The 14,440-nt window shown below is 34.5% G+C and overlaps 1 protein-coding gene across 1 annotated transcript in view; it reads left to right on the top strand.

Moving 5' to 3' along the window:
* Window positions 1-640: 640 nt before the first annotated feature.
* LOC308417797 (olfactory receptor 14C36-like) overlaps window positions 641-14,440 on the top strand; it is a gene marked incomplete at both ends in the record, with an annotated part of 31,928 nt that continues 18,128 nt past the window's right edge. Inside the window, 1 exon segment of the mRNA XM_080913083.1 lies at window positions 641-946. Coding sequence (XP_080769209.1) covers window positions 641-946 — 306 coding nt within the window.

The following is a 14,440-nucleotide window of genomic DNA, read 5'->3' as shown; positions in this document are numbered from 1 at the left end:
CAGAATAAAAGTTTTAAGTCCCATTTATTTGCATAAGAATTTCATGAAGTCATTTTTTAATACCTGAGAGGTACTCAATTCTATAAATGTAACACAATTTTTGTATCTACTTCCCAACCATTTCCAGTATGTCCATGACTCTAACTGTTACTCTTCTTTTTACCTGCCACTCAATACATATAAACATATGTGTATAAATAAAAATAATCATAGAGTATGACTGTATATCATATGTAAATACATATTGATTACAAAAACGTTTTTAAAAGTTAAAACAGATTAGAATACTTTCTACATGTAAAATTTCTTTGGCTGTTTCTCATTGATACAAATAGTTTACCTGGAGGAAGAAAATGCAATATATTAATTAACTTATTCTTTATTAAGATTATAAACTTATGAGACAGTAATTATTATAGAAACTAATTATAAGTGCATATCAGCATATGATGTACAACTATGTGTATTATGAACGAAGCAAGTTTAAAAGGAGCATGCAAGATTAGGAAACATGATTTATAGTTCAAATATAAAATCTAATTTTAGAAGACAAAGAGTTTTTAGATGAGTGCTAGTGATCTATCAAATAAGATTTTTTTGTTTGTTTGTTTTCTTTTCAGAAAACCTGCTCTTTGAGACAATGGTCAATTTTACCCTAGTGACTGATTTTCTCCTGAAAGTTTTTGCTGAGACTTGGGAACTTAGGATTCTACTCAGTGTGCTGTTCCAGCTGGTGTATCTGTGCAGCCTTGTAGGGAACCTTATCATCATCATTGCTATTACAGTTGACCAGACCCGGAACACACCCATGAACTTCTTCCTCAGGAATCTGTCCATCTTATATATGTGCGACATTTCCATCATTGTCCCCAGTTTCTGTGTTAACTCTGTCACTGACCATAGGAATATTTCTCTTGGTGCCTGTGCAGCACAGATCTTTTTCTTTGTGCATGTGTAGAGGTTCTGTTTCTTGCCATCATGTCCCAGGATCGCTATGTGGCCACCTGCAAGCCTCTCCTCTACCCTGTGATCATGAACCACCAATTCTGTGTTCAGATGACACTGACTTCCCTACTTATCTCTCTTGTCCTAGCAAGTGTGCACACTTTCAGAACGTTCCAGCTATCTTTCTGTCACTCGAATGTTGTCCCTCAGTTATTTTGTGAAATGACTGCTTTGCTGAGGCTTTCTTGTTCTGACACCTTCAATAACAAACTCTTAATACATCTGACTGACATTGGACTCGGTGGTGGTTGCTTTGTGTTTATTGCCATATCATATGTTCGCATATTATCAACTATATTGAAGATTCCCATCAAAGGAGAGAGAGGGAAGGCTTTTTCCACATGTGTCCCTCACATAATTGTGGTGACAGTCTTTCTTAGTTCTTCTGCCTATGTGTTTCAAAGACCTTCAGTAGTGACCTTTGAAATAGTTCAGGAAATGTTTATTTCTGTATTTTATACCATGGTTCCACCATTCTTAAACCCTATTATTTATAGTCTTAGAAAAAAACAGATAAAGGGGGCTTTAAGAAAAATTAGATCACAAGTTGTTTTTACATTTGAATATAAAAGGAACATGTATTTTTCATGGTATTCTAGAGAAAAAGAGCTGATAAAATTACAGAAAATTTTATACAAATACACAAGCACACAAAAAAGTGCACACACACAAAATCACACATACCACAAAATTTTCTTCCCTCTGTTGAATAGATTCTTTTCACATATTTTCTGATTATAGAAACCCCTCACTACTTTTTGTTTCCCTTCATTTTTCTTTCCATGAAGATCAATCACCTTCCTGTCTCACATTCTTAATTAAGAAGATTCTAATAGTTAATAAAATGAAATCAAACAAAGTGTAAGAATGTATAACAAAGACTAGTACATCAGAATAGCAAAAAACAAACAAGTAAAACCCAAGAAAAGACACATATATTAAAAAAAGGAAGTAAACTCTGAAAACAAAAAACAACAAAAACCAGATATAGGTGCTGTGGTAGTTTGAATAAAAATGGAGCCTATAGCCTTCATGAGGGCATAATGCCTTGTTGGAGTAGATGTTCCTTTACTGGAGGTTTTATAAACTATAGGATGAGCTAAAAAGCCTGAAAGCCTAAACATGAGCATCATGTCACTGTCATATTCTGCTGCCTATGTATCAGATGTAGAACACTCAGCTACATCACCAGAACTATATCTGCCTGCATGACACCATGCATTCCACAATAGGATAATAAACAAATCCTGTGAACTGTAATCTAGCCCAATTAAATTGTTATTGTATCTCTTTGGAGCAATAAAACCATAAATAAATCATTGATATCGATTCTTTGTATTGTTTTATTTCTTTCAGATTCATTTATTGCAATCCAAAGTTAAATTTTTGTTATCTACTTGATTTGTGTGTGATTTTTTATTGGTTCCAGAGCTTTCTGATAGCTATTAATACTTAACACTAGTATGAGATATCTTCAGTTTTGTTTTATTTCATTTTTACATGTATTTAGTAGTATGTCATTGCCTCATAAAGATGCTTTAAATGAATAAGATAATAAAAATCAAAACAAACAAACAAAATTCTGGCCAACTACTCTAGTGTCTGGGGCCTTCCCTTGAGAATGGGTGATATATTCAGTGGTACTCTATTAGAGAGTGTCACCCTTCTTAGGAGGTATCAGTATCATCAGTAGCAGATGGCTTAAATCTAACTTCATTTTTCTGTTCTGTAATTTATAATATTCTAGGGAAATAACCATCCCTGACCTCAAGCTGTATTACAGTTCAATTGTGATAAAAAGTGCATGATATTGGTACAGAGAAAGGCAGGTAGATTAATGGAATAGAACTGAAGGTACAGAAATGAACCCACATATCTTTGACAAAGGAGCTAAAAATATTCAAAAAAAAGGGCAGCCTCTTCAACAAATGGTGCTGGTGGAACTGGCAATCAACATGCAGAAAATGCAAATCAATCTTTTCTTATCTCCTTGTACAAATCTAAAGTGCGAGTGGGTCAAAGACCTCTACATAAAACCAGATACACTGAATCTAATACAACAGAAAGTGAGAAAAAGTTTAGAACACATAAGTACAGAGGAAATTTTTCTGAACAGAACACCAATAGGTTGTGGTCTAAGATTCAGAAGAGACAAATGAGACCTCATAAAATTACAAAGTTTCTGTAAGGCTAAATACACTCTCAAGAAGACAAAACTGCAGCCAACAGATTGGGAAAGGATCTTTACCAACCCTACATACGATAGAGGGCACTCTCTAATATATACAAAGAATTTAATAAGTTATACTCTAGAGAATCAAACAAACCTATTTTTTAAAAAGGTACGAAGCTAAATTTTCTTTTTCAACTGAAAGATATTGAATGCCTAAAAAGCACCTAAAGAAATGTTCAACTTCCCTAGTCATCAGGGATATGCAAATCAAAGCAAAGATTCTACCTCACACCAATCAGAATAACTAAGGTAAAAAAATCAGGTGACAGCAGATGCTGGAGAGAAACACTTCTCCACTGTTGGTGGGATTGAAAACTGGTACAACCACTCTGAAAATCATTCTAGAAGTTTCTCAGGAAATTGGATATAGTACTACCTGAGGACCCAGCTATACTACTCTTGGGTATATACTCAAAAGAAGAGTCAACATCTAACAAGGACACATGTTCCACCATCTTCACAGCAGCCTTGTTTATAATAGCTAGAAGCTGGAAAAAATCCAGATGTCATTCAGCAGACAAATAGATACAGAAATTGTGGTACATTTACATAATGGAGTACTACTCAGCTATTAAAAAATGACTTCATGAAATTCTTACACAAATAAATGGGACTTAAAATGATCATCCTGAGTGAGGTAACCACCAAGACACAAAAGAACTTATGAAATGTGCTGACTAATAAGCAGATACTAGACCAAAAAGCTCAGAATAGCAAAGAAACAATTTGCAGACCTTATGAAGCCCAAAGAGAAGGAAGGCCAGAGGTGGATGTTTGTGTTTTCATTGTTTTGGGTGGTATGGAATTTCTTATTTCTTGTCTTTTTTTGAATATACTTATCATTGTTGGGTTGTAATTTTTCCTGAAAATATTTTTGATTACTTAGATTGGTGTATCTATGTTGTTTTTATGTGGTTTTTTTGATATATCTTGGTTTATCTATCAATAGTGATTGAAAAATTTGCAGGATATTGTAGTCTATGTTGGAAACTGGATTTCTTTTAAAGTTTACATGATACCTGCCCAAATGTTTCTAGAATATCTGTTGAGAAGTCAGGTGTAATTCTGAAAGTTCGGCTTTTATATGTTACATGCCGCTTTTAATATTCTTTCTTTATTCTGTAGATTTTGTATTTGATTAGTATGTGAAAAATTGATTTTCTTTACTTATCCAGTCTAATTGGTGTTCTTTAAGCTTCCTGTATGTTTATAGACATCTATTATTTCAGGTTGGAAAAGTTTTCTTCTATAATTTTGCTGAAAATACATTTTGGTCTATGATACTTGGTCTTTTCACACTCTTATATTCTTACTAATCATTTGATTTGATTTTTTTTTTTGCTTTTTAATTTTTTATTAGATACTCTCTGTTTAACATTTGAAATGTTATCCCCTTTTCCCAACCTACTCCCATAGACCCATCCACTCTACTTGTCTTCATGAAAGTGCAATAACTCCAAAACTCTCCACCTCTCCACCTCAGTGCCTTGGCATTCCCCTACATTGGGAACCAAAGGTCTCTTCTCACATTGATGACAGACACTGTTATTCTTCATTATATATGCAACTAGAGCCATGGGATTCTCAATATGTGCTCAATAGTTGGTGTTCTAGTCCATGGCAGCTGTGGAAGATTTGGTCAACAATATTGTTCTTCCCATGAGGTGGCAACCCTTTCAGCTCCTTCATTATCCCCACCAAAACCCTCACTAGGGTTGCTGTGCTCAGTATGATGTTTAGCTGAAAGCATGCTCAGCTCTGGAAGAGCCCCTAAGGAGGCACTCCTATCTGTTTCCTGCCAGAAAGTACCTGCCAGTATCACCAATAGTGCTTGGGCCTTGTGGCTGGATATGGGGTAGATCCTTAAGTGAGGCAGCCCCTGCAAGAACCCCTTTTTAATTCCCACTCTTTAGCTTGATCCTGTACCTCCCCATGTGAGTGTTTTGTTCTTCTTTCTAAGAATAACTGAGGCTTCCACATTTTGGCCTTTGTTTTTTATGTGCTTCATAAGCGTTGTGAATTTTCCTTGGATTTTTATAGCTTTCTGAGGCTAGTATTAAATTATCAATGACTGCATACCATGTGTGTTCTTTTGTTACTGGGTTACCTCACTCAGGATGATATTCTCAAGTTCCATCCATTTACCTAGGAATTTCATAAAGTTATTATTTATAATAGCTGAGTAGTACTCCATTTTGTAAATGTACCACACATTCTGTATCCATTTCTCTGTTGAAGGACATCTGGGTTCTGTTCAGCGTTGGGTTATTATACATAAGTCTGCTCTGAACATGGCAGGGCATGTGTTCTTATTGTTTGTTGGAGCATATTTGAGGTACATGCTCAGGAGTAGAATAGCTTGGTCTTCAAGTACTACAATGTCCAATTTTCTGAGGAACCACCAGACTGATTTCCAGAATGGCTGTACCAGCTTACAATCTCACAAATAGTGGAGGAGTGTTCCTAATTCTCCACATCCTCACATATGCTGTTGTGTGAGTTTTTGATCTTAGCTATTATGATGGTTGTGAAATTGGATTTTAGGGTTGTTTGATTTGCATTTCTATGATGTAGGGATGTGGAACATTTCTTTAGGTATTTCTCAGGCATTCCGTATTCCTCAGCTGAGATTTATTTGTTTAGCTCTGTACCCAATTTTCAATAAAATTGTTTGATTCTCTGGAGTCACATTTCTTGATTTCTTTGTATATATTGGATATTAACCTTCTATCAGATGAAAGATTGTTAAAGAACCTTTCCCAGTGTGATGGCTCTTTTTTTGACAGTGTCCTCAGCGTTCCAGAAACTTTGTAATTTCATTTTTTGATTCTTGATCTTAGAGCATAAGCCATTGATGTTCTGTACATAAAAATGTGCCTTGTGCCTATGTGTTCTAAGCTCTTCCCCAATTTCTCTTCTGATAGTTTCAGAGTACCTGGTGTTATATGGAGGTCTTTCTTCTAATTAGATTTGGGCTTCGTACAAGGAGATAAGAAAGGATTGATTTGAATTATTTTGCCTGCTGACTGCTAGTTGGACCAACACCATTTGTTGAAGAGGTTGTCAGTTTTAGATTGAATATTCTTAGCTCCTTTGTCATAGATCAAGTGACCATGGGTGTGAGGGTTTGTTTCTGGGTCTTTACTTCTGTTCCATTGGTAACTTCCCTATCTCTGTACTAATACCATATGGTTTTCATCACAATTTTTTTGTAATATAACTTGAGATCAGGTGTCGCGCGCCCCATGTCCCGCTGGCAGGAACGACGAGCGACAACAGGATTCTTCTGCGAACAACCTTTATTGTACAGCACTCTGAGCAGGGGACCACGTGGAAGAAAATTGCACTGCTTATATATGCCCAGGAGACTCGTGTTGCTACATGATTGATGCACCCTCAAGTAACTCATTAGTATGCCCTGAGAGGGGGCTGTGATGTCTGTGGTACGTGCTCACTACATCTCTCGGGCTGGGCAACAGCTTGTTTGCTGAGTCATCAGAAGAAAGCTGGTGCCATCTTTGGGTTCGGCACAAATGGCTCTCAACATTTCCCACTTCTTTCTTAAATAAAACATATAACATGGCATCATCAGACTCTTGTTGGACTTTTAGGGTTTGAGACCATGATCAGCAATAATTTTGGGAAAGTCACCTTTCTGTGTGCAATGGGAACGAGACTTGCAGGGTGCAAAGGCTTCCTATGTGTAGGATACCAATTCCTGGTGCAATGCCTCAAAGGCTCAGGGTTCAAGGGCTATCCAAACACAGACCCAACACTTTTCCTAAAGCATACTAAGCCAAACAGAGGGAGAGGTGCCCATTTCAAGTGCAGCAAGATCTTGTGCTATGACCACTTTGTCATGTTATTGTTGAGTACAGAGTTTGCACACTATCTAGATCAGAAACACAGTCTCTCTGCATCAAAGCATGCCAAAAACTACCTGATAAGGCAAAAGTTCTATTTTCCCCTAACCCTGCTATCTTGGTGTCTAAGGGCAAGTACATCAAAGGTTTTATAGGTGCCAAATATAGGAGGAAATGATTTTGCATTAAGGAAAATAGGCATTGGTTTTGGAAACACCAACAGAATCCCCCATTGCAGTTCCACTTGAATCATCATGCAGGACAGGCTCATCAGAAGCAGGTGGAACAGCATCTTGTTCTGGTAGCACTCGACATGTTAGACATTCTGGGATCCAAATCGGGCTTTCTTCTCTCTGTGGAAACACACAAATAGCTCCCCTGGAGCATATTAAGATAGTATCCTGGCCTTTCCAATTACCAGTGAGGACATCTTTCCATTTTACTAACTCTTTAGGTGGAAGGGGAAATTGCCCATGGTGCTCGGCAGCTGAATGGCCATGAGCATCCAAATTTTAAAAAATTAAGGTAAGAAACATAGTAGAAATTGCCATTTTGGGTGTAGGGGGCACCTCATCAATTTCCTCTTTTTGTTCTTTTAAATAAACCTTTAGGGCGCAATGAGCACGTTCAATGATGCCTTGACCCTGAGTATTATAAGGCAATCCTGTCAGGAGTGAAACTCCCATGTGATGGCAAAATTGCTTGAATTTTGCTGAAGTATAGGCAGGACCATTATCTGTTTTTAACACTTTAGGTATGCCCCATGCACTCCATGCTTCAAGACAATGAGTAATAACATGTGAAGCCTTTTCTCCCGGTAAGGAGAAGCAAAAATGATTCTTGAATAGGTATCAATGGACATGTGTAAAAGATACTGAAATAAATGTTTAGAATAATTTCCAGCTTTGGCAAAATGATTAGTTGAACAATTATAGGACCTGATTGTCATGTCTGTTCTGAGAATATTTGTTGACAATCTCTTCCTTAGTCCCACTGAATTTTTTTGGGGGCGCAGGGGATTCAGATTAAAGTTTTATGGCCTATAAGACCTTATGTCATAAAATCTGCTGTCTTGTTAAGATGTTTGTCTCAATACAACATACATTAGATATATCTACAAGATTCTCCCAATCTCAATAAAATAGCAAAGTCAATACAAGTAACATTTTCAAAAAACAGTAATGTCTCTTCTGAATCTCCAAACACCCTTAAATATGAATACTTGTAAAATTAAGTGTTAATTTACATATTTTCTATTCACATAATTCAGAATAACCATTCCCATTACAAAAGGGAAATAGGAAGAATATATTGAAAGACCAAATCAAAGAAAATTCAACATCCCAAAAGGACAAGAGCATTTCATTATTTAAAGCATTTCTTTGGCATTTTTTTGAAGTCTGTGAGGCTTAGGTAGTTCTACTTCTCTATACCTGCTACTTTGGACAAATATGGACTTCCAGGAAGGTATCACCCTGTAGCTAGAAGATTCATAGCCATATATCTCATGGTTTGGCATGTCCAGTGTCATAGTGTCTCTATTATAACTTGGGCATAATCTTCACAGCTTTCTAGCAAGTCCTCCCAGGGCCACCAGAAAAAAATACAATCCTGACAATAATTGCCTAAATTTGTTTACTTTTCTGAACCTTCGTGTAATCATCCACTGTCCAAAACTGATATTTTATATCCTAGCAATATCAGCCTCAAGTGATTGGTGTAGTGTGTTTACTCTACCAATTTGAGATACAATCTGACTTCATCTACCACAAAAAAGAGTAGTCTCCATGTGTCTTACAACCTGTGAGAATATTGGTTAGATGATTGCTTGGAGCAGGTAATCTTATATTAGCATTTTCAGTGCCATTACTCCCACTTTGATTAAATTATACTAGGTATTAATGTACAAATTTTGATAAGTAGAGTTTTTCTTTCTGGCAACTTTCTTATTAAAACTTCAAGTGTGTCAGTTTTTTTTAGTTGTTCAAACTCCATACTTCAGACTCAAATAGTGTTATGGGATCTACTTCAGCTTCTAATGTTCTTGCATAGATAAGGTTGTCAAATCTAATATTTCTACCTTCCCAGACTTTATGGATTTAGGGCTAATCATTGTGAGATGTTTTGTATTTCAAAATATATTTGAATATGATCCATAATTTATCTTTTGATATAATTCTTTATTTAAATCTGTTAAAACTGAGGAAAGGAATTTGAAGACATACAGAGAATTTTTACAAGTACATGAAACTCAAAAGTGTCATCTCAAATTGGGTGCATATTTAAACACCATGTGTTTCTAGTTTTCCCCTGTTAAAACAGTTAATATTATTATATGGAATGCTTAGAAATTAAATTTAACTTGAAGCATTCTTATTAAAGTCTATTATTATTATTCTGTTATTTTAGTGCCTACTTTAATTCAGTATATCACTGTGAAGAGAACAGTAGAAAAGAGAGGATAGACATATAGAGAGAATCACTCTCTGCTTTGTTTAGGATGTTAAAGCTACACAGGATATTGTTCTGAGCTCACTCAGGTGCCAGACAAATACTTGCGTTGATGGAGATTGTCTGTGTGCTTCCTGCAATGTTTCATCATCTTCGCCATCATCCCAACACTTTCAGGTGACTCAGGTGACTACTTTTCTGCTCCACCCTGTGTTTATTTCTGAATTTTAATTAGTCCCCACTAATTTTTTTAACAATTCTCCAGAAATAATTACCTAAGCAAATTCCCCATAGATATTTGTCCAATTAAGTGCTGTGTTCTCAGAGTTTTGTCCTCAGGAGAATATCCATAGTTAATATAAAAGAGAACAAGACCAGTAAATTTTGAAAGTGAAGAATTGTGTTTTAAGTAATTATACAGTGAACATTTGTCAGTTCTTTTACTTGAAAGGCTTCACTCTCATATGTTTAAACTCACTTTCATTTTTTGTTTTTTCTTTGTATTTATATTATTTTTTCTTTTTGTTTTTGTCTTTTTTTAACTCCATATTTTATTTCCCCTCTCCAGCCCATCCTCTGATTGTTCCAAATCCCATACTCCTTCCCATTCACCCCGGTCCTTATGATGATGTCCCCACACCACTCACACCACCAGAACTCTAAACTCACTGGGGTCTTCAGTCTCTTGAGGGTTAGGTGCATCTTCTCTGACTGAACCCAGACCTAGCAGTCCTCTGCTATATATGTGTTAGGGGCCTCGTATCTGCTGGTGTATAATGAAAAATGCCTTTCTAAGTGTTCTGTGATTGTGGATCTGCAATCTTGTTACCCTGACACTTCAGCTTTAATTATAGTCAAATTTCCCAGCAATTCCTTGCTTCAGGCAGTTTTGAAAGGTTTAGGAAGAAAAAGAAATTCCAATTACAAGTACTGAATGTTTGAGAATAATGCATGCATGCTTTTCACCTGAGAAGCAATCAGCAATTTCATTAAGAAAATGTATAATGAAACAACCAGTACTTTAAGAAAAAGACAATTACAAAAAGTTGCTATTTTATACAAGTTTCATTTCAGTGTGACAGCAACATCCTGAAGATGGCAGACTAAACTGTCATACATTAAACAAAAAAACTGATCATTTTGTTTCAGTGTCACCTAACAAATACATTGTACTTACAGCATCTTTTTCTGAGTTTAATATTTAAAATATGTGTACAGCTCTGTGTCAACAAATTTGAAGAAAGACGAAAGGATTAAAGCATATATAACATAATATATTGATAGTATATTTACATTTGTACTATATTTATATTATAATAATATTTTGGGTCTAATATATATATATATATATATATATATATATATATATATATATATATATAGAGAGAGAGAGAGAGAGAGAGAGAGAGAGAGAGAGAGAGAGAGAAAGAGAGAGAGAGAGAGAGAGATGCATACGTATCTAATAAAAGCATCTTGGAAACTCCTGATTATCTTTTCAAAAATAAAGTTTTATTTAATTCATGGTCTTTATCCTGGTCCTGAATTACTTTATTCTTTGTGACAATATAATATTAAGTAAAGTTCTTATTTGGCATTTAGTGTATTTCTTTACTACTACTTGAAGAAGTTAAGTCTACCTATTTACATATCTCTCAAAATTAATTTATATCTGATTATTGAAGTTTTTGGCATATAGGTGTTAATTGGGATTAATTGTCTCCTTTCATTTTTGCAGCTTCACTATTGTTTATTCTTTCAATTAATTTTTAATTAAAATGTTATTACACAATTACTTTTTTGTGCTTCTTGCTATTTCTACCTTCTCTCACTCCTTCCCATAACATACTATCGTACTCCTAAAATGATGTTCTATTTTGTTTGATTATTTTTCACATGTATACATATGCACATTATATAAGCACAACTTGAAGAGACCATGTATTTTGTTTGTTTCTTTTTTTTTTTCACTGTATCTGGCCTAAGGACTGACTTCTTTGTACTGAAAAACTAACATTGTTGTTGTGACATCATTTAATATCATTTTAAAATTTTTATTTATGTAACATATATTTTAATTATTGTTCATCAGGTTATTGGTTTTACATTTTTTCCCCTAAACTCCATATTGTGTTTCTTCTCTAATAGGTTTTCAAGTCTTGTTAATTTGGAATTTAATATGTGATTTTGCTTCTTCTTGAAAAAAAAAACTTTACTGAACATATTTGACATTTTAATTTGAATATTATTTAATCATATATATTAATCTTTATGAAAAGTTATTAGGGACTGTAAAAATGGTCATACTGTACACCTTGGACTATATATATATATATATTGGTTATCTTTTTATTGATTATTTTATGTATCTGCATTCCAAATGTTGTCCCCCCTTCCTGGTTTTCTCTTGAAAAGCCCCTCTCCCATTCCTCCTTTCCCTGCCTTTGAGAGTGCTCTTCCATTCACCCACTCACTCCAGCCTCAGGAAACATCCTGGGTTAAAAATTTTGAGATTAGTGGGTTGATATATTTTTAAATTTTTCCTTAACTTCTGCTTTAATATATTTTAAAGATGTAATTTCCAGATATTCAAGATTTTTCTTTCTCTTTTTTACTGATTTTCGGTATATTTTGACATAAAAAGAAAAGGAATTTGGGGATGTTTTGATTCACATTTCCCTGATAAGAAAGCGTGTTGAACATTTTTTTAGGTGCTTCTCAGTCATGCCATAGTCCTCAGTTGAAAATTCTGTGTTTAGCTCTTCCCCCATTCTTAAAAGTTTATTTGATTCTCCAGAGTCTAACTTCTTCAGTTCTTTATATACTGGATATGTATCCACTATTAAATCTATGATTTGTAAAGTTCTTTAACCCAATCTGTGGGTTGCTGTTTAGTACTAATGACATGTTTCTTTGCCTCACATAAACTTTGTAATTTTATAAGGTTCCATCGGTTGGTTGTTGATCTTAGAGCATAAGCCATTAGTGTTCTGTTCAGGAAATTTTCTTCAGTGTTCATGTGTTCGAGGCTCTTCCCCACATTATCTTCTATTAGTTTGAGTGTAGCTGGTTTGTTGTGGAAGTTCTCGATACACTTGGATTTGAGGTTTTTACAGGAGGATAAGAATGTACTGATTTTTATTGTTCTACATGCTGACTCCCAGTTTGACCAGCACCAATTGTTGAAAAATGATATATTTTTTGACTGGATGGTTTTATTTCCTTTGTCAAAGATCATTTGATTATAAGTGTGTAGGTTCATTTCTGAGTGTTTAATTGTGTTACATTGATCTATCTGACTGTTTGTACAAATACAATGCAGTTTTTTTTTTCATTTATGATATATCTGTAATACAGTTGAGAAAAGAGATGATGATCCCCTCAGTTCTTTCATTGTTGAGAATATTTTTTGCTATCCTATCATTTTGGTAATTTCAAATGAATTTGGGAATTATTCATTCTAATTTTATGAAGAATTCTGTTGGAAATTTAATAAGGATTTCATTGAATCTGTAGATTCCTTTTGGCAGTGTGGTCATTTTTACTATATTAATCCTGCCTATTCAGAAGCATGGGAAATCTTTTAATCTTCTAAGGTCTTCTTTGGTTTCTGTATTCAGAGACTTGATATTCTTGTAATTCCAATCTTCCACTTGTTTGGTTAGAGTCAAACCATATTGTATTGTATTATTTGTGAATATTCTGAAGAGAGACATTTTCATAATTACTTTTTCAGGTTGTTTATTATTTGAGTAGAGTCAGGTTACTTATTTGTTGGATTTAAGGTAACATCCAGTCACTTTGCTGAAATTTTTTTTCTGGGAGGTCATTTAAAATACCATCATATTATCTGCAAATAATAATATATTGACTTCTTTCTTTCCAAAATATATTCCTTTGACCTCCTTTGACCTCATTGTTGTCTAATTGCTCTGGATATGACTTAAAGTATTGTAGTGAATAAGTAGAGAGGGTGAGCAGCCTTGTATACTACCTGATTTTAGTGGGATTTCTTCAAGTTTTCTTCATTTAGTTTAATATTATCTACGTGTTTCATGTATATTGCTTTTACTATGTTTAGGTATAAGCCTTGAATCTCTAATCTTTCCAAGACTTTTTTAACAACTTTATTTTACAAAACAAAGATAAATGTACAGATTTTAAGCATTTTTTGCATAAAATTATACAATACTTTTTGTCAGTACTTTTTTTCAGATTTTAAAATAATTTTTACATAAAACTGTATGAATATATGTTTAAGTCAGTACTTGATATTTTTAAAGGTTTGATAGTATGCATTGGAAACTTAATAGTTACAATGAGCATAAAGTACATGTAAAAAAATGTAACATGGAAATAGTCAAAGTTTTCTTGTTGTATAAAGATTTTTTTGTTTTGTTTTATTTTGTTTGCTTCATTTCTTGGACTTCATACAGTCTGTGAGTTGTTTCTGGGGCAGTGCGAGCCTCTGGGGTTAGCATCCCACTATCAGTGACTGCATATTATGTCTGTTCTTTTGTGACTGGGTTATCTCACTCAGAATTATATTCTCTAGATGCAGCCATTTTCTTAAGAATTTGATCAAGTCCTTGTTTCTGGTGGCTGAGTAGTATTCCATTGTGTAAATGTACCACAATTTTTGTATACATTCATCTTCTGAAGGACATCTGGGTTTTTTCCAGCTTCTGGCTATTATAAATAAAGCTGCTATGAACATTGTGGTGCATATATCTTTGTTGTGTACTAAGAAGTCTCTGGGGTATATGCCCAGAAGTGGAATAGCTGGGTCTTCAGGGAGTATTATGTCCAATTTTCTGAGGTATAGCCAGACAGATTTCCAGATTGGTTGTATTAGTTTGCAACCCCACCAACAGTGGAGAAGGGTTCCTCT

Source organism: Micromys minutus (genome assembly GCF_963924665.1).
Source record: "Micromys minutus genome assembly, chromosome: 2".
Lineage (NCBI taxonomy): Eukaryota > Metazoa > Chordata > Mammalia > Rodentia > Muridae > Micromys > Micromys minutus.
The sequence above is the reverse complement of the archived record's forward strand: the minus strand, read 5'-3'. Positions and strand labels throughout refer to the sequence as shown.